Genomic DNA, 17,544 nt, shown 5'->3' with positions numbered 1-17,544 from the left:
TTGTGTCGGGGTAAGCTCCCGGCGGCAAGGGCGACGAACCTCAGGCGACAGCGGACTTTTCCCTCCTGGGAAACGGGGCCCGGAGAAACGTGCGGCGCCGCCTCCAGCTTAGTTAATGCGGGCAGAAGCCCAGCGATCATGACCGAATGTCCCAGTGACCGCCAGCGATATTACTTACGCCTCCTCCGTAATAATATCGCCGCGGGTGGCTCGTCCCCCAGAGTCAGCAGCTTGAGTCCTGGCAGCCTGATCTCTGCGTCTGCTGCCTTTGTGAGAGGTTCCTGACAGAATCGTGTAGCTTACATATACTTGGAGCACCGTTGACGAACCATGTCAGATACGCTCTCTGATGCGGACAAGGTCAGTTCTCTATCAACGATCAGGGCTCCGCCCTGCCCACTTCAGGTGTCCGTTCCCCGGGGACTAGTTGCTGATCCAGCCTTATCACATTCCAGATCCGCAACAAGCGCCTGGCGAAGCTGGGGAACGCAGCTACATCTTCGCAGGCCTCGTCGCCAGCTCCCGGGGCATCAGAATCTGGGCAGAGCCAGCCCCCCACCCCCTCACAGCAGCAGCAGGAGCCGTCACGGCCGCAGATCAACGTGAGCAGCGCTCCTGCTTCCTTCAAGACGTCCCCGCAGCCGGACACGCAAGAGGGAAAGCGAATCAAGATAACACCAGCATCTTCTAATAATAATAACAACTCGGTACCCGAGCGGCCGCAGTCGACGTCCACACTCCCGGCGAAACGGTCGGCCCCAAAGGCGGAGGAGAGCATCGAGGCTTTCGAGGATCGGACGTTGAGCGCCATCTTCAGGCTCAGTCTTCGGGAGGACCGCCAGCAGGACATCCACGGTCACAAGCTGATCTACTTGTCTGGCTTGCGGAGCGAGCTTGAGGAGCAAGGCCGGGATCTGCGCATCGAGGTCGGAGTCTTGGACCAGGCTCTTCTGGAAGCAGCATCGAGCGTCCCTAATCGGAAACCCCTGGACTACCTGCTGCCCTGCTGGAAGAGGGTGTCGAGGCTGTACAAGGGGTTCCGAAAGACTCAAGATGATGACCCCAAATTTAATATCGTTCGCGAGGCGAGACGGTTATGTATGAGTTACTGCATCTTCGCGATTACGATGCCAGAGATGTTTGGGTGCGTAATGATACCTGTCCGGCTCAGGTCATTAGAAGGGAAAGTTAATGCTGATTATTCTCTTGCTCTACAGACTCGAACCAGCTGAGCAATCTCCGCTTAAACCCTATCTTCTCTTGGACCCGGATGATGACAAGGGCATCGACTTAGATTTCCTTGCCGAGGCTGTCCGGCGATTCGAGGAGGATGAGAGCGTTAAACCCGCTTTCATTAATGCCGTGGAAGGCTTGAGTCGGGATCTCGCGAAGAAGACCATTAACGATGATTACAAGTCTTATGTGATGGTATGTCAGAGATGATTGTCCTATCGTCAAAGGACGTCATATTAATACTTCATGCAGGCCTTGCGGAACCTCGTCCGCCACGCTGCTATTGCGGCTGCTATCACTGAGTCTTCGATATTCAATGCAACTCGGGACCCTGCTTTGTTTGAGCAGAACACGCTCCTGGGACCGTGGTTCCGCCTCTCCCCCCTGCAGGGCAGCGTTACGACCACCTATTTCTCGTCCCCGAAGACAAGGGACCAAGGCTACATTCTGAACGCACAGAGATCTCTCCGGATGACGCAGCAGATTCTCAACTCCGACCTTCTAGACGTCATAAACCATATGATCCGGGCATCGAAAGATGCTCGAGAGAGGGTCTTGGATTGGTTTGCTGCGGCTCTGAATATCAATCACAAGCGGAGAGCGATGCAAGTGGATCCGAAGACGGTGTCGTCAGATGGATTCATGTTTAATCTCACAACTTGCCTGGATCAGCTTTGTGAACCGTTCATGGATGCAACGTTCACGAAGATTGACAGGATTGACCCCGACTATCTACACCGCAAGCCTCGCGTAGAGATGAGAGATGAGACCAAGATTAATGCCGATCAACATGCCTCTGATGAGTTTTATTCGAAGAACGTGGAAGGGACTTCGAACTTCATTACCGAGATATTCTTCTTGACTGTGGCCGCCCACCACTATGGAAGCGAATCCCTGACATCAAAGTTGGAGCAGCTCGAGAAGGACCTCCGACACATGGAATCTACTATTAATAAGTTTGAACTGGAACGGCATAAATGGATCCACAACCCTATTCAGCTACGAGCATTCGAGGAGGCCTTGAAGAAGTACAAGGACAAGTACGACCTTGGTCTTTCCTTCAAGTACAGCTTGCAAGGCGTCTTATTTGACGATCAGTGGCAAGCTCGCTCGATGCAGTTCATGCGATATGTTATCGTGTGGTTGCTTAGACTCGTGTCGGGAGTCAACTTCCCAAAAGAACCGCTCAAGCTGCCTCTTCCAGAGAAGCAGCCAGATGTCTTTAGATGTCTTCCGGAATACTTCGTGGATGACATTGTGAGCAACTTCAAGTTCATCATGTGGGCTATGCCCCAGATCATTACTGCAACCCAGGGCGATGAGCTTGTGATGCTTTGCATCACCTTCCTTGAGAGCTCAGATTACATCAAAAACCCGTACCTGAAAGCTGGCCTAGTATCTATCCTTTTCCGGGGGACATGGCCCCGCCCTGGTGGCGGCAGGGGTGTACTGGTTGACCTTCTCAATTCGATGCCGTTCGCTAATGAATATCTTCTGCACGCAATCATGAAATTCTACATTGAGGCCGAGTTTACGGGTACCCACACCCAGTTCTTTGACAAGTTCAACATTCGATACGAAATATTCCAAATAATCAAGTGCATCTGGCCGAACCCCCACTACCAAAACCAGCTTTCGAGACAGGCAAGCCACAACCTTGATTTCTTCGTGCGGTTTGTCAATCTTCTTCTCAACGATGTGACATTTGTCCTCGACGAGTCTTTTGGTGCCTTCCTCACCATACACGACGCGCAGGTTGCACTTAGCCAGGGTGGAAGTGCGATGGACCCGACTGTACGTCAAGAGAAGGAGGAGCAGCTCGCAGCGGCCCAGACAAGGGCAAAGTCTTACATGCAATTGACGAATGAGACTGTTGCGATGCTTAAGCTCTTTACGCATGCCCTTGCGGATTCCTTTACGATGCCAGAAATCGTCCAGAGACTGGCAGACATGCTAGATTACAACCTGGACGCTATGGTGGGTCCTAAGAGCTCCAACTTGCGGGTGGAAAACTTGCAGGAGTACGGCTTCCACCCACGGACGCTCCTGAGCGAGATCGTCGATGTATACCTCAACCTGATGAACAAGGAGAACTTTATCTTTGCTATCGCCCGTGATGGACGATCCTACAAGCCTCAGAACTTCGAGAAGGCCGCTGAGATTCTGCGGAAATGGTCTCTGAAGTCTCCTGAGGAATTGAAGAAGTGGGAGATACTGCAGAAGAAGGTCAAGGAAGCGAAGGAGGCCGACGAACAGGCGGAAGAGGATCTCGGAGAGATTCCAGACGAGTTCTTGGATCCTCTGATCTACACTCTGATGGAAGACCCTGTTATCCTGCCCAGCTCGAGGGTGTCTATTGACCGGTCAACTATCCGCTCCCACCTTCTCAGTGACCCTAATGACCCGTTCAACCGAGCACCGCTTAAGATTGAAGACGTGAAGCCAGGTAAGACAGAATCCAGTCGAACAGAATCTGTCACATTACGCATTGCTGACATTTTGTCTAGACACCGAACTCAAGGCCAAGATCGAGGCCTTCAAAGCGGAGAGAAAAGCGCAGAGGAAACAGGCGATGTCGCAGACAACGGCAGAGAGTATGGACACTTCGACTGGCTAATCTTGACGTAACACAGATATGGTGCTGTATCTGTTGGACAAGGGGCTGGCGGAATTGCATATAATTCGATGTCACGTTTATTTTTTGCTTCCTATTTGCAGACTATCGCAGCTGAGACTACATCGCGGCGATGCTGATTTTCTCAGGAGTGACGCTTTGGTTTGGGATTAACGATCTTGGCCATATCCGGTGTTGTCATGCTTGATCAATAGCGGCTAGAGTGTGAATGTTTACTCATTAGTAGTTGCGGTAATTCACTGTTGTGAGGACAAGAGTTGTAGAATGTATCCGTAGGGACTGGGGCTCGGAAAAACCGCGTCACGTGGCAATGCAGTGTGACGTGTGGGTGATGGACTCGTCCAGGACGTAAAGAACGGGCTCTGCCGCCATGGATCATGGATGTTCTCTGTCCATCAGTCACGGAGATAGTCAGGACACCAGAATCAGTCAATCCTTGTCTTTCCCTGGCGCTGTGCGACGTTGATTCGTCATGTTGCCGATCTCTGCATCGCGACTAGGGGTTCTTTGTTCCCATCTCTTTGTAATTAAGACTTGAACACCCCAGAGCCACTTACACCCACCTACCAGCAGCTCTCACTTTGAGTCTCATTTCTGCTCAGGAAGACAATCGGCCAGGATATCCTGGACACAATAACAATGGGTTCCGTCCTCTCAACCAGTTTTGCATCATCAATCCCTCCACTGGCCGACTTCTTACCACCGACTCCAGAGGCATACTCCTTCCTGCTCAGCACGTTCCAGTATTTCCCTGTGGTGAGTAGATAAATTTCATCCACATATCTGGAGATATCCCCACCTCTTTATTTAACAAACCGGTCTGACATGAAAAACAACTTCCCAGGTCACAATAGCCCAATGGCTCCTCCCCTACCACCCCGCAGGGAAAACCTCCCTCCCCTCCAAAACCACGCGCCTCAACTTCCCCGGCCCCCTAGCCTGGTTCGTCATGGAGATCATCGGCCCCCTGAACCTCCTATACATCCTCTCCTGCCTCCCGCCCCAACTGAACATCGCCTCCTTACCGCTGTGGAACAAACTCGTCGCCGCCCTCTACGTGATCCACTACGTCAACCGCGCCGTCATAAACCCCTTGTTCGCCAACCCGAGCATGTCCCCGATCCACCTCAGCGTCGCGCTGCCCGCGGTGCTGTTCAACTGGTTCAACTCGTCGTGTCTGGGAGGGTGGCTGGTGGGGTATGAGACGCCCGTGTTGGGGTTCAGGACGGATGGGATGTCCGGGTCTGCATTCTCCAGGGTGTCGATCGTGCGGGAGGTCCTGCCGTATGTTGGGCTCGTGCTGTTTGGGATCGGGATGGCGGGGAATATTGCCGCGGAGAGAACGCTGTATCGGTTGCGGAGGGAGGAGGCTGATAGGCGGTACATCGCCATTGCGAATGAGAAGAAGAAGAAACAAGAGCAGCAGCAGCAGCAGCAAGAACCCGAAAAGACGCATGAAGAGACCAAAAACCGCTACGCCAAAGTCTACGTCGTCCCGCCCCCCAAAGGCCTCTACCGTTCCATCCTCTACCCGCACTACGTCTTTGAATGGCTCGAATGGCTCGGTTTCGCCCTCGCCGGCACGGCTGTCTTCCCCTCCCGGAAGCCGGCCCTCATCCCATCCTCCCACGCGACTCCCCCGATCAGGAACCTCGCGCCCTGGCTCGTCCCCGCCGCAAGGCTGGCGGAGTGGTTGCGGGTCCCGCTGCCCCTGCCGGCGGTGGTGTTCTGCGTCAATGCGGTGGCGAATATGCTCCCGCACGCGCGGTGGGGGAGGAGGTGGTATGTGGAGAAGTTTGGGGAGGAGGCTGTCAAGGGGAGGGGGGCGGTGGTGCCGTGGGTTAAGTGTTTGTGAGTTGTAGTTTCAATTTTGTTGGATGGTGGATGGGGGGGTTGGTTTTGTGACACGGTAGATGATGACCGGTGTGTTTATCTATCCATATCTATCCGTCTTCACTCCTCTGAAAAGAGACGGCTGGTCTCTCCAATTTTTCTCTAACGCCTAATTGATTGATGGGTTTCTAATTGGCTTTTGGTGGTTGACGTATCTACTTTTGATATCAGGAAAAACTGGCTTTTTCAAGTTGATATGAAGATTAATTTAACGGGAAGTTAATACGAAGATCTTTTTGGTAGTACTATCTATCTTTGATTATAATTTAGATTTATTTTAAGAGGATCCCCTGTGTCGTGGGATGGGGATGTATGTACCACGATAACTCGGAGAATCGGGTAGTGACGCCTAGGCTACTGGTAACCAATGAGATCAAGTGCAGTGACGTCGGATGGACGGTTATCGTCCCGTGATGTATACTACCGTACAGCGGAAGACGTGCCATCAAGATCATAATTCCATCCGGTAATGTCGATGGTTCTATTGCACAGACCCTCTTGGGTCCTACAGCTTAAGGCTGTTCTAAATAATATGGTGCTGTTGAGACACCCGTGGTATTTGACACATGTAGAAAAACACCGAAATAATTTGAAACACAACCAGCTTCAAAAGATCACCACACTCCGCTTCCACGCTTCCACCCTAAAGCGTACACAACCAGGGAAACCTTTGACCGCTGAACACGAAAAGAAAATGTATGGCCAACGCCGATGTTGAAATCGTAGCATGTAACTCCCTTTTTTGCCCCCTTTTGATCTAGTTGAAAAGCCGTAACCTGTATGTTGAACTTTTGGTATCGTCATCGTAACTCATCACATTAGAGCGCCCCTCTTGCTCTCGTATTTGAAATGGCACGTTGAGGATGCCACTTCAATGACTGGGTCAATTAATTTATTTGGCGTACTGCTGGCGGAAATGCTTGGCCGCGTTCACCATGTTGGTAAGAGCGGCCTTGGTCTCCGGCCACTGTCTGGTCTTCAGACCACAGTCAGGGTCAATCCAGAGTTGATCTGGTCTGAGATACTGAAGCATCTCAGCGATGCGGTCCTTGATCTCCTGCTCGCTGGGGACACGAGGGGAGTGGATGTCGTAGACACCAGGACCGATGTGGCGGGGGTAGGCTTCGTCAACGAAGACCTTGAGGAGCTTAGCATCCGACTTGCTGTTCTCAATGCTAAGAACATCAGCGTCAAGGGCAGCAATAGCGTGGAAGAAGTCCTGGAACTCAGAGTAGCAGAAGTGGGAGTGGATCTGGGTGCCGTCGGCAACACCGGCGGTGGCCAGACGGAAAGACTTGACAGCCCAGTTGAGGTAGTCCTCACGCTCCTTGCCGGCACGGAGAGGCAGACCCTCACGCAGGGCAGGCTCGTCGACCTGGATGACGTTGATACCAGCGGCCTCGAGGTCAAGGACCTCGTCACGCAGAGCAAGAGCAAGCTGCTGAGCCTGCACAGACTGGTGGACGTCGTCACGAGGGAACGACCAGCGAAGGCAAGTGATGGGACCAGTAAGCATACCCTTCATGGGCTTCTTCGAGATGGAAGCAGCGTACTTGGACTCCTTGACGGTCATAGGACCAGGGCGGGAGATGTCACCAACGATGATTGGTGGACGCACGCAACGGGATCCGTAACTCTGAACCCAGGCGTGGGTGGTGAAGACGTAGCCAGTGAGCTGCTCACCGAAGTACTGGACCATGTCGTTACGCTCCGGCTCACCGTGGACGAGGACATCCAGGTCAAGCTCCTCCTGGATCTTGACAACCTCCTGGATCTCCTTCTCGATGAACTTCTCGTACTCCTCGGGAGTGATCTCGCCCTTAGTGAACTTGTTGCGCTGGATACGGATGTCCTTGGTCTGAGGGAAGGATCCGATAGTGGTGGTAGGGAACAGGGGGAGGTTAAGAGTCTTCTGCTGCTCAGCGATACGCTGAGGGAAAGGAGACTTGCGGTTGTGCATGTCCTCGGTGACAGCCTGCTGCCTCTCCTTAACCTTAGGGTCGTTGGTCCTCTTGGAAGAGGCACGGGCCTGGACAGACTTGGCGTTGGCCTCAAGCTGCTCGCGGACAGCGGCAGGGCCCTCAGTAACAGCCTTGGCGATCACGACGACCTCAGCACACTTCTCGACAGCAAAGCTAAACCAGTCCCTGACCTCGGGATCGAGGTTCTTCTCGCTCTCGAGAGTGTGAGGAACGTGCAGCAGGGAGCTGGAGGTGGCAACGATGACTCTGTCCTTGCCGAGCTTCTGGATGGCAAGCTCGACCTTCTCGATGGCAGCCTTGAAGTTGGTCTTCCAGATGTTACGGCCATCAACAACACCGGCAGAGAGGACCTGGTTGGGGCCAAGAGCGGCAACGACGGTCTCGAGCTGCTCGGGGTTGCGAACAAGGTCAACGTGGATGGCGTACAGGCTCTGGAGAGAAGACAGGACGTCGATATTGTGAACAATGTCACTGAAGTAGGTGGCAAGGGTGATACGAGGAGCCTTGTCACCAAGAGCACCCAGCTTCTCGTAAGCCGGCTTGAAAGCAGCCTTGGACTTGGCCGGAAGGTCGAAGACAAGAACAGGCTCGTCAATTTGGACATCCTCAGCACCGGCCTCCTTGAGCTTGGCAAGGAGCTCGACGTACAGAGGAAGGAGCTTCTCGAGCTGGTCGATAGGCTGAGTGGTCTGGCCACGGTCGGCCTTGCCAAGGGTCAAGAAGGAGACAGGTCCAAGGATGACAGGACGGGTGATGATACCGGCCTCCTTGGCCTCAAGGAACTCAACAACAGGCTTGGGCTCAGCAGCGAGCTTGAACTGCTGGTTGTCCTGAAGAGTGGGCTTGACGTAGTGGTAGTTCGAGTCGAACCATTTCACCATTTCCTGGACTGGTTGTTAGCTTAGGATTATCATTCTCGGTGACGGCTATCAACATACCAAGCTAGGAACGTCGACGGCGGGCAAGCCGTCCTTGGCGGGTCTCTGCAGACCACGGCCCATGGCGAAGTACTCGTCAAGAGGGTGGAGACCATACTTGGAGTATCTCTCTGGGACAACCTGGAGAGTGGAGTTAGACAAGAGTCATGCAGACAAGGACCAATGGGGTAACCTACTCCGAAGAGCTGGATGTGGTCGAGAACCTGGTCGTAGAAGGCGAAGTCGTTGCTGGGGATGATGTCGACACCAGCATCCTTCTGGATCTTCCAGTGTTCCAGACGGAGTCTCTTTCCCTCCTTCAGCAGATCCTCACGGGAGATCTTCTCTCCCCAGTATGCTTCGGTGGCCTTCTTGAGGTCACGGAGCTTTCCCATACGAGGGAAGCCCAGAACGGAGCTGTTATATCCGTTAGCTGTGAAGATACCATGAGACGGGGTGGAATGCTTACGATTGAACCATTCTGGAAAGTGTTTTCTGTGTGACGAGGGAAAAAGAACTAGGAGAGAGGAATTGAGGGAGAGAGATACGGAAGTAGTGAGTAGTGAGAGTAGAGGTAGATATGAGGCGATTGACAGGCAAGAGACCCAATCCCTTGGACTGCCACAAGATGGGGAGAGAGAAGAAGGGCTGGTGAGGAGGAGAGGGGAGAAAAGAAGAGAAAAGGAGTGCAGGAGGAGGAGAAATAAGAAGACGGGCGGCACGGCGGTGGTACGGACTGGACTAGTCGCCTAGCAGCAAGAAAAAAAGTCGGCGGGACGGAAGCGGGCGGTCGAGCGTCGGGCGATGGAGGGGCTCGAGGGGCAGCGCGGGGTTCTCTGACGCGATCGTCTCGCCAACTGAGCAAAGTCTAGATTTTAGCCCGTCTCTCCGCTCGCCCCGTGCTCGTGCAGACACTACAGGATAGGGACTGATAAGCAGACCGCCACGCAGGCAGTAATGTTGAAGCCAGCGGGCTTCTCTGCTTGCTTTTGCCTCAAGCTGATCCCTGCCATATCCCGACTGGCTGGGAATCCCCACACGAACAGGATACTCTACGCTTACATTGACATGTAAAACAGGGCATCATGGCCATCGCATATGGAGTACAGGGGACAGCGCGATGGAGGAACCCTCTGTTCTTACCACCGAGCTTCACCCCAAGGAGAAGAGGACAATGATGTCTTTTGCTGCGCACTTCTTGTGACCTGTCTCAAGTGATTTTCGGTCATCTTTCCCAAAATGAAACATCACAGCCAGGGCCATTCGCTATGTAAAATGACCATAGCGGTGAGCTCCTGGACCCAGGTCTTACATTGCATACCAATCGGTCTTCATTTTCATAGTCCGATTTATTTTCAGTTAATCTTTCCTATATTTTGGGTTTCATCCATACGATCGGGTCCTTGCCCGGAACTTCTGTATACTGTTCCTCCCTACATGCATTCTGTTTACAATATAGTGAACCCTGCTCAAAGGAATTAATGCATACGTCGAGTTACTGTGCTGGTGAAGAGGCAAAATGTATCTTTTGATAATCAGCCTTCTGTTTATGTTTGCTTATCTCTTGCTCAGTGTTATAAGGTTGGAACGTGAGGCAACGATGGAAGTTGTTTGTCTGAAGGTTGCTCCTTCCTGTTCTGTCGCCGCTGTACTTCCCATCGGAGCAATTCGTCCTTCATCTGTTTGCTGGATCTTGACAATGGCAAATTCTTCATTTAATACGGAAGCAAATTTCATCTTCATAAGCAAACCAAGGCCTGTGATGCAGGTTCTTCGTCGTGTCCCTTCAATACAGTTGATCCCAAACCACCACCAACCTAGTCGTCCATTTTCCTACCACACAGTTTTGCGGCTGATATGGGTCTTTTAACATGTCGTCGCCCGAAGAAGATAGAGGAATCAACGGCAACTTCTGACGATGCTCCGAACCCTGCCACTCAACTAGCAACACCGGGACCCATCCAGGCCGAGATACCGTCATCAGAGCAGGCTCATGTACCGGACTTGCAAAGTTTGTTCCAGCCTACGCCGTCTCCACTTGAACAGCCTCGACCTATAATTTCTCTGGATGGGTTGTCTTCGAATCAGGGTGCATCTTCTTCGGCGAAGGTGATAAGGTCCAGAGAGCGGCGCCGTCCCTTGGAAGTCTTCTCGGGAAGAATCCGGAGAGGGCTTTCTCGAGAATCTAAATTTCCGAGTCGGTTGTCAAGAAGGCAGGACAAGCACCGGATCCGCTCTTTATTCCTGGCGGTGGAATCTACGGCTGCCTCCAGTTCATTTGCTCAAGAACATTCCCTTGGAAGTGGTCTTGTGAGCGACAGAGCATATGATAGTGATGCGCAGTATATCTCTACCCCCAAGGGATCAAGCCAGCTTGCTGAGTCGGGATCTGCTGGAAAGTCCAGTAAAAAATCGCCGAAGAGCCTCCCTGACGTCCTTGAAGCAGCACTAGACGAGCCGAGCGAGCTGTCTCATACAGAGAGGATTGAGGAATGTGATACACTGTTTAACAGCCATGGCAGTGAGAACGTCAGCTTGAATAATACGGGTAGCAATCGACTTGAATCCTCCTCTCCAACTACTGATTTACGAAGTTCACAAGAGGCGTCTGTTCTAAGAACTTCAGTAAACGAAGCGAGCTTGCAAGAGCTTACAAAGCTGGTTGGAAACAAGCCGTCGACTGCCCTGCGTACAGCGGATGGTGCGACTTCTGAGGCGAGTTACGAGAAGGCAAGATATGCAAATTCTTCTCTGGAAGCTTCCGAAAGGAGGGAAATCCAGTCTTCCACTCACATGAAACCAGGACGGGATGCTGTCCGTTCTGATGGGAACACTGAATTTCGTATTAGTAGAAGTGTCACTTGTCCAATGGCTCTCACTGGTTCTCTGAACTCGCCGTCAGAAAGTCAGTTAATCCTGCGCGCCAGAGACCGACGGGGATATTCAAATCCCGTGAAATCGGTATCCGAACGGAACTCAGTTCACCTATGTGATATGAACATATCAAAAAGGCTAGCCCCATCATCCGTCACTCCGGTGGGCTTAAGCCAAGACCAATCCTCGGGATCGAATCAACGAATTGCTCACTGGTCCAACTTCGGCAGTGCCGTCTCTCACGGACATGAAGATTTCGAGGCGGTTGCTCTGGGATTTGGATCGACAAGACTCATGCAAACTAACAATCGTGGACGAGATGCCTCTTCAGTTTATCTTTCACAAACTAGCAGTCTTCCACCTAGTTCTGGAGAATCCACCAATAGACTAACATTGAAAACTCCAGGTCCCGTCTACACTGAAGATAGTATTACTATACCAAAGAGAAGAGGGTCGGGGAGAGGGCGTCGCTGTTATGCTCCTCTTCACTCTGAGCTCCTATCTCTCACTCGGCAGTCGAACATTACGGACGCAGAAGCGCCTACTACTGGAGAGTATAGCTCTGTACCAGAAACTGATACTACACAAAGCAAATTCACAGAACAACTCGAAGCCGGCAGTTCAGCCATACCTGATGTTCTTCTCGTTCAGCCTGACGGAGACCCTAATACTGCCAGACCTCGCAGTGTTAGCGTGGGATGGATGTCTGGCGGCCGAAGGCTTGGTTATGGATACTCCTTCGTGTCCAACAGTGAGGATGAGGGCCCCACGCTGCAAGCGAGATCAGACATCCCAAAAGCCGCTCCAAGTATACCAAGTCCAGGTGGCCGAAGCTGGAGCCTGCCCGCAGGGCAAAATAAAACTGCATCTTCCACAGGAGATTCAACGTCTGCTGGCAACCGACGCGGCGTTTCCAGTGGAGCCTGGGAGTTGAAATCAAAGGAGGCTGGAGAACCCCGAAGCCTATGGACAAGATTCACAAGCCATACAAGAACCGAGCGAAACGGATCAGCAGGCCCGGAAGACAATGTGATTGTCCGCGATTTCTACCCTGGACCTGGCTCAGAGACGGCCACATGTAGAGTCCCGAGTGGCTTTGATCTTCTGCTGGAAAGAATGAGACTCAAAAGACGGTCCCAGCGTCTTCATACTTTGAACAGGAGAGCAACCTGACTCGCTTTTTTGGAGAAGTGGCGCTCAATTCCCAGGCTGGTAACTTTGTGAACTAGCCTTTGCCTTATGTGTTGATGCCATTACTAGTATAATCCTCACTTGCAGAAGTTACGATGCAACAGCAGTCGTATCGATGACGAGATTATTTCCAATAGTGTTGCTGAGGACAGTAATTGTTCAAGCAAGGATCGTCAATATAGCTCTTGATACATCTCTGTTATGAAGATTGTATTGGATTTTGGCTAGCAGTTATAGGCTTCTTTATGTAAGTAGGAACTTAGGTAGGTAGAAACTAAGTCCTATTGCGGATCAGCCAAAGGACCTAATTCTGGAGAAAGAATATATTGGCTATTGAATTGAAGCTGCGGGTACCAATTGTGAGAGACTGTCCTGGTACCCCTCGATAACGATTGATGGATCAGGTGACTTGCCTCTTGGCGCGGATATCTGGCCATGAACTGCGGGTTCAGTTTCCTGCCCAAAGCTCATACTCTTGTTTAGCATCGCAATGCACGAGCTGCTCCTCTTCGCTTCAGTCCCTGCGCACCAGCACCATGACCTTCTCCAGCAATTGGCCGGGTTGACGGCCATGCAGCCCCGTCGTCGCTTCGAAAGGCGCTTGCTCTTCAAAGCTTACCGCAAGCCTGGCTATGTCAACACCCGTATCGGGGGTAGTCAGGACCTGCAGGCCTCTGAGTTGCAACGACTGACGAAGATGCTCAATGGTGGCATGTTTTACACTCAAGTCGTTGGTCCCGTCACGGAGAGCGATTTTGGCTCGACCCCTCCTTCTGGAACAGATGAGAAGCGCGATGAAGACTGGTACGAGTTCGAGGACCAACCGTGGAGGCTGGAGTTCAGGGATATCCCGGAGGTGGCGACTAGGTCTGCTGTCACAGCGAGGGTGATGGCGAGTGCCAGTCTGCCGCGAGGGGATGTGGTGCCTCCTATGAATGCTTGGGGATATAGGTTAGTTCGTTCCGCTGGTGACAGCTCTGCATATTAGCTATTGACTTAAACTAAACTGTTTCTTCAGCTTCGTCACCGAATACGTCGTGGAGGGAGACATCTTCATCCACAACGACATCGTAATATTCCTACACCGTGTGCTCAATTTCCCCGCCGATGGCCACGACCCACGGACTCCGAGACGGCTGCTCCCGTCTCTGCAGAACATGACGCCGCTGGACAAAAGTGGAAGCTATATTCTCCAGGCTGCCATTGCCGTTCAGGATGGTGGTAACCCGGAGTCAATGAAGACCGCTACACAGCATTTGTTTGGGTTGAGGGAGCAGTTGAAGTCGGTGGTACGTCTGGAGCAGGCGGACAGACTGTCGCTGGATACACGGGTGAAGGGGTAGGGATATCCATTTTACGGGTTTTCTTTTTCTGTGTGCTTTCGATATGGGCGTACGGTTCATGATACCCAAAAACTCGGGGGTGGACGTGCTATTAGCGAGTCATCTGGGCGTTGGGAATTGAATAAAAAGTACATGCATATCTGGATTGCCAGGATAATTCGGACATAATAGATGATACCATGTACTACCTTTATTTTAATTTAATTTGAGAATAGTAGAAAAAAATCGTCGTGCCAAAGTGCGAAATGTCAGCTGTAGTAGAGGTCTTCCAAGATGTTTTCCTACTGCGGTAATATAGACCATGTGACTCCGTGAAGCTCAGTTGCGCGTCCTCGCGTCGTCTACGCATCCAAACCGGAAAGCAGTCGCATTGTCTCCGTAATCAGCAACAACCGCGAATCCATAAGAGACCTGATTTGGTCTCCTCTCAGACTCCATTTATCTTTTCCTCAGACACCATTCTCCTGCTCCAGGCCATCAGGATGGCCGGGGCGGCGGGCACAAAGAGGACGGCGTCCCCGTCTCGTGCCGCAATCTCCCCGCCTCCGCTGAAGCGCAAAGTCGAGTCAACGACGACGAGTGAGCACAACTCATCCTATGATCGTCTATCATGGCAGGACGCTAATTCATTATTTGTATTCAGAGCAAGCAGTCGCGAACTTCTTCGCCCCGGCCTCCCAGAAGAAGCCTGAGAAGATCACCTGGCGGATCCTCAATAATAGCCTGATAATCGGAAAGTACGCGACGGAGCACGCAGATAAGCAGCGCAATGAGCAGGGAGTGAAGCGGAAGATAGCGGCGTTTGATTTTGTGAGCTCCCTCATTTGCTATTGTTACTTTTTGTGGGGTGGCTACGACTGACTTGCGGGGTTCTTTAGGATTCGACGTTGATATCGACTGCCTCGGGAAACAAGTTCGCCCGCGATGCTAACGACTGGAAGTGGTGGCATGCGATGGTTCCGAACAGAATTAGAGAGCTCAATGATGAAGGGTGCGTTCACTTTCCGATAGGCGCTCCCATTACGCTTGAAATATACCTACCTCGCTAACAGGAAGTCCCCGCTTTACAGCTACCAAGTCGTTGTCCTCTCGAACCAAAAGCGGATCAGTCTCCAGAGCCAGTTGAAAGCAGGACGGAGCGAGTCCAAGTCCCTATCTAACTTCAAGGAGAAGGCCACGGCGGTGATGCGCCAGCTCGACGTGCCGATGAGCATCTACGCCGCGACCCAATACGACGAGTACAGGAAACCGCGTATGGGTATGTGGAAGGAGTTGCTGGACGACTACGACTTGGATGTCGGCGAGGGGGTTGACCTGCAGGGCTCGTTCTTCGTTGGAGACGCCGCTGGACGGCCGGGAGACCATTCATGTTCAGATCGGTAAGCTGGATCCGGTCGAAGCTGGCACTTTTTTTGATTTCGAAAGAGAGAAAAAGTACATGCTGAGTGGAAGCCAGCGATTTCGCAGCCAACGTTGGGATTGCATTTAAGACACCGGAGGAGTTCTTCCTCGGTGCACCCCCAGAACCAGTTTCACGGGCGTTTGACCCTGCATTATACGTCAGCGACGCGCCGAATGCTCCGGGTAAGTCATTGCTTTAGCTCAGTCTGGGCCGGCTGTTGTGTCAAGAAAGAAAGACACGTTTCAGGCAGCATCATTTCATTGGAAATACACTTAGTGCATCATGCTACACATATGCATGCATGCACTTCCATATGCACACGGGAAACTGTGTACTAAACTGACTCGGGTTCATTCAATAGCACCGGTACTATTCTCCAGGCGCAATCCTCTCGAGCTAGTCATCTTCTGCGGCAGTCCAGGCGCGGGCAAATCGACCTTTTATTGGAAGTATCTGGAACCGCTAGGATACGAGCGTGTCAACCAAGATATTCTCAAGAGCGTAAGAGTTCCCTCACCTCCCCCCTTCCTTGTGGCTAGTTGCTTTTGAAATCCAATCGCGGACCTCGTCGTCAAGACTCGATCAAGAGACATATATGCGAAGCCGCTAAATATGGCGACTCATCCGATCAACAAATGAGATGACGCAGCTGATTTGACTTGTCCGTTCTGTGCAGCGCCAGAAATGCATCAAAATCGCGAAGGAGCATCTTACCGAAGGGAGATCTGTGGCAGTTGGTATGTTAAAAACAGATTCCTTATCCAGCAAACGATCGTTGAACACGCCTTTCTGTTTCATCTTTTTATAATCCTTTGCTCTGCTCTGCTATCGCGTCTATCAAACGCGCCCCTTCTTCCATGTTTAATCACCCCATAACCAATATACCCAGTTGCAAGGATCCACGTGCCCCCGTTACTCGCATTCGGATCCTTCAGCCAGGAATCCAACAAAAATGGCCCAATGACTCTGAACCCGAATAGATCAGATAACGAACTCAACTGGACTGACTGACTATGGCATGAACAAAACAAAACAGACAACACAAACGCCGACCCCGAGACCAGAGCGTCATGGACGCAACTCGCCAAAGAACTCAAGATCCCCATCCGCTGCGTCTACTTCACCGCGCCGGTCCAGCTCTGCCGGCATAACGACGCCGTGCGCGCTGCGAACCGTGATTTGGTACGTTATTCTTCTAACTTACCTTATCCGCATGCTTTGTTCTTTTTCTTGCCTTCTTTTTTCGCTCTTCTTCCGAAGTTCTACCTACGCCCTTCCCCCAACCCCCTCTCTTCTCAGACTTCAGACTGAAACCAAACCCGCATCGCATCCTCTTCCAAGACAACGGTCCAGCCCAATCCACCTAACCCCGCTCCAGTCCACAATCATGATCATGACGTTCTACCACATACACATATACCTACATCAGGTAACTAACTACCTAACTAACACCAACCAACCTCTCAACAACAGAACCCCGAATCCCGCACGCTCCTCCCCGGAATGGCCTTTGCCGATTTCGCGCGACGCTTCCGCGAACCCGACGCCTCGAAGGAAGGGTTCGAGGACATCGTGCAGGTCGATTTCCGCTTCGAGGGCGACGAGGAGGCCCGGAAGAGGTGGTGCCAGTTTTGGGTCTGATGTCCGTTTTTACCTTTTCTGTTTCATCTTGTTTGGGAAGTAACTGCCCTAGGTAGGGCTTTTTCTGGGATGGATGATAGAGACATGACAAGATAATCGGTATCTTGTATTCTAAAATTAACAGAGACGACGCTCTGCTAACCTTGACGATCAAGGGATAGTAATAGATCTAGTAATCCATTAGAATATAGCGTTGTTAATAGAACACGGATGAGCCACAGTAATCTGTACATAGTCACTGCGGATTGCTCTATATTTCTAGCTATCTAACATAGGTGGTGACTAAAAAATCACATGAGCAAGACAGTGCATATACCAGAGGGCTGCCTCGGTAGAACATCGTCATCAGGAGTACAGATGTGGTCATGTACACATATATCATTACTTTTGTTCTTCTCCCATTTTCACACGTAGGGAATGGCATCTATAAAAG

At 51.7% G+C, this 17,544-nt stretch overlaps 6 protein-coding genes across 6 annotated transcripts; 5 read left to right on the top strand and 1 right to left on the bottom strand.

Moving 5' to 3' along the window:
- Nucleotides 1–330: 330 nt before the first annotated feature.
- VTN00DRAFT_1336 (uncharacterized protein) lies at nt 331–3,850 on the top strand (the record flags this gene model as incomplete). Its single annotated transcript, XM_069427432.1, has 5 exons — nt 331–360; nt 456–1,144; nt 1,218–1,428; nt 1,486–3,679; nt 3,741–3,850. 5 exons carry the CDS (start codon nt 331–333, stop codon nt 3,848–3,850), a joined length of 3,234 nt encoding a protein of 1,077 aa, XP_069292038.1.
- A 657-nt stretch (nt 3,851–4,507) lies between these two features.
- On the top strand, nt 4,508–5,723 carry VTN00DRAFT_1335 (uncharacterized protein; the record flags this gene model as incomplete). The annotated part of the gene is made up of 2 exons (XM_069427431.1): nt 4,508–4,624; nt 4,713–5,723. The coding sequence occupies 2 exons, from the start codon at nt 4,508–4,510 to the stop codon at nt 5,721–5,723; spliced, it is 1,128 nt and encodes a 375-aa protein (XP_069292037.1).
- A 930-nt stretch (nt 5,724–6,653) lies between these two features.
- Nucleotides 6,654–9,140, bottom strand: VTN00DRAFT_1334 (uncharacterized protein; the record flags this gene model as incomplete). Its single annotated transcript, XM_069427430.1, has 4 exons — nt 6,654–8,627; nt 8,682–8,801; nt 8,858–9,077; nt 9,130–9,140. The coding sequence occupies 4 exons, from the start codon at nt 9,138–9,140 to the stop codon at nt 6,654–6,656; spliced, it is 2,325 nt and encodes a 774-aa protein (XP_069292036.1).
- Nucleotides 9,141–10,517: 1,377 nt separating this feature from the next.
- On the top strand, nt 10,518–12,468 carry VTN00DRAFT_1333 (uncharacterized protein; the record flags this gene model as incomplete). Its single annotated transcript, XM_069427429.1, has 3 exons — nt 10,518–11,565; nt 11,641–11,864; nt 11,941–12,468. 3 exons carry the CDS (start codon nt 10,518–10,520, stop codon nt 12,466–12,468), a joined length of 1,800 nt encoding a protein of 599 aa, XP_069292035.1.
- A 747-nt stretch (nt 12,469–13,215) lies between these two features.
- On the top strand, nt 13,216–14,068 carry VTN00DRAFT_1332 (uncharacterized protein; the record flags this gene model as incomplete). Its single annotated transcript, XM_069427428.1, has 2 exons — nt 13,216–13,676; nt 13,744–14,068. 2 exons carry the CDS (start codon nt 13,216–13,218, stop codon nt 14,066–14,068), a joined length of 786 nt encoding a protein of 261 aa, XP_069292034.1.
- Nucleotides 14,069–14,550: 482 nt separating this feature from the next.
- Nucleotides 14,551–17,111, top strand: VTN00DRAFT_1331 (uncharacterized protein; the record flags this gene model as incomplete). The annotated part of the gene is made up of 9 exons (XM_069427427.1): nt 14,551–14,647; nt 14,712–14,878; nt 14,947–15,059; nt 15,121–15,447; nt 15,525–15,652; nt 15,832–15,971; nt 16,147–16,207; nt 16,507–16,652; nt 16,944–17,111. 9 exons carry the CDS (start codon nt 14,551–14,553, stop codon nt 17,109–17,111), a joined length of 1,347 nt encoding a protein of 448 aa, XP_069292033.1.
- Between the last annotated feature and the right edge of the window lie 433 nt (nt 17,112–17,544).

The sequence above is a fragment of the Thermoascus crustaceus genome (assembly GCF_041956765.1).
Source record: "Thermoascus crustaceus strain CBS 181.67 unplaced genomic scaffold VTN00scaffold_1, whole genome shotgun sequence".
In the NCBI taxonomy this organism is placed as follows: domain Eukaryota; kingdom Fungi; phylum Ascomycota; class Eurotiomycetes; order Eurotiales; family Thermoascaceae; genus Thermoascus; species Thermoascus crustaceus.
This window is presented reverse-complemented; position numbering and strand designations above follow the sequence as displayed.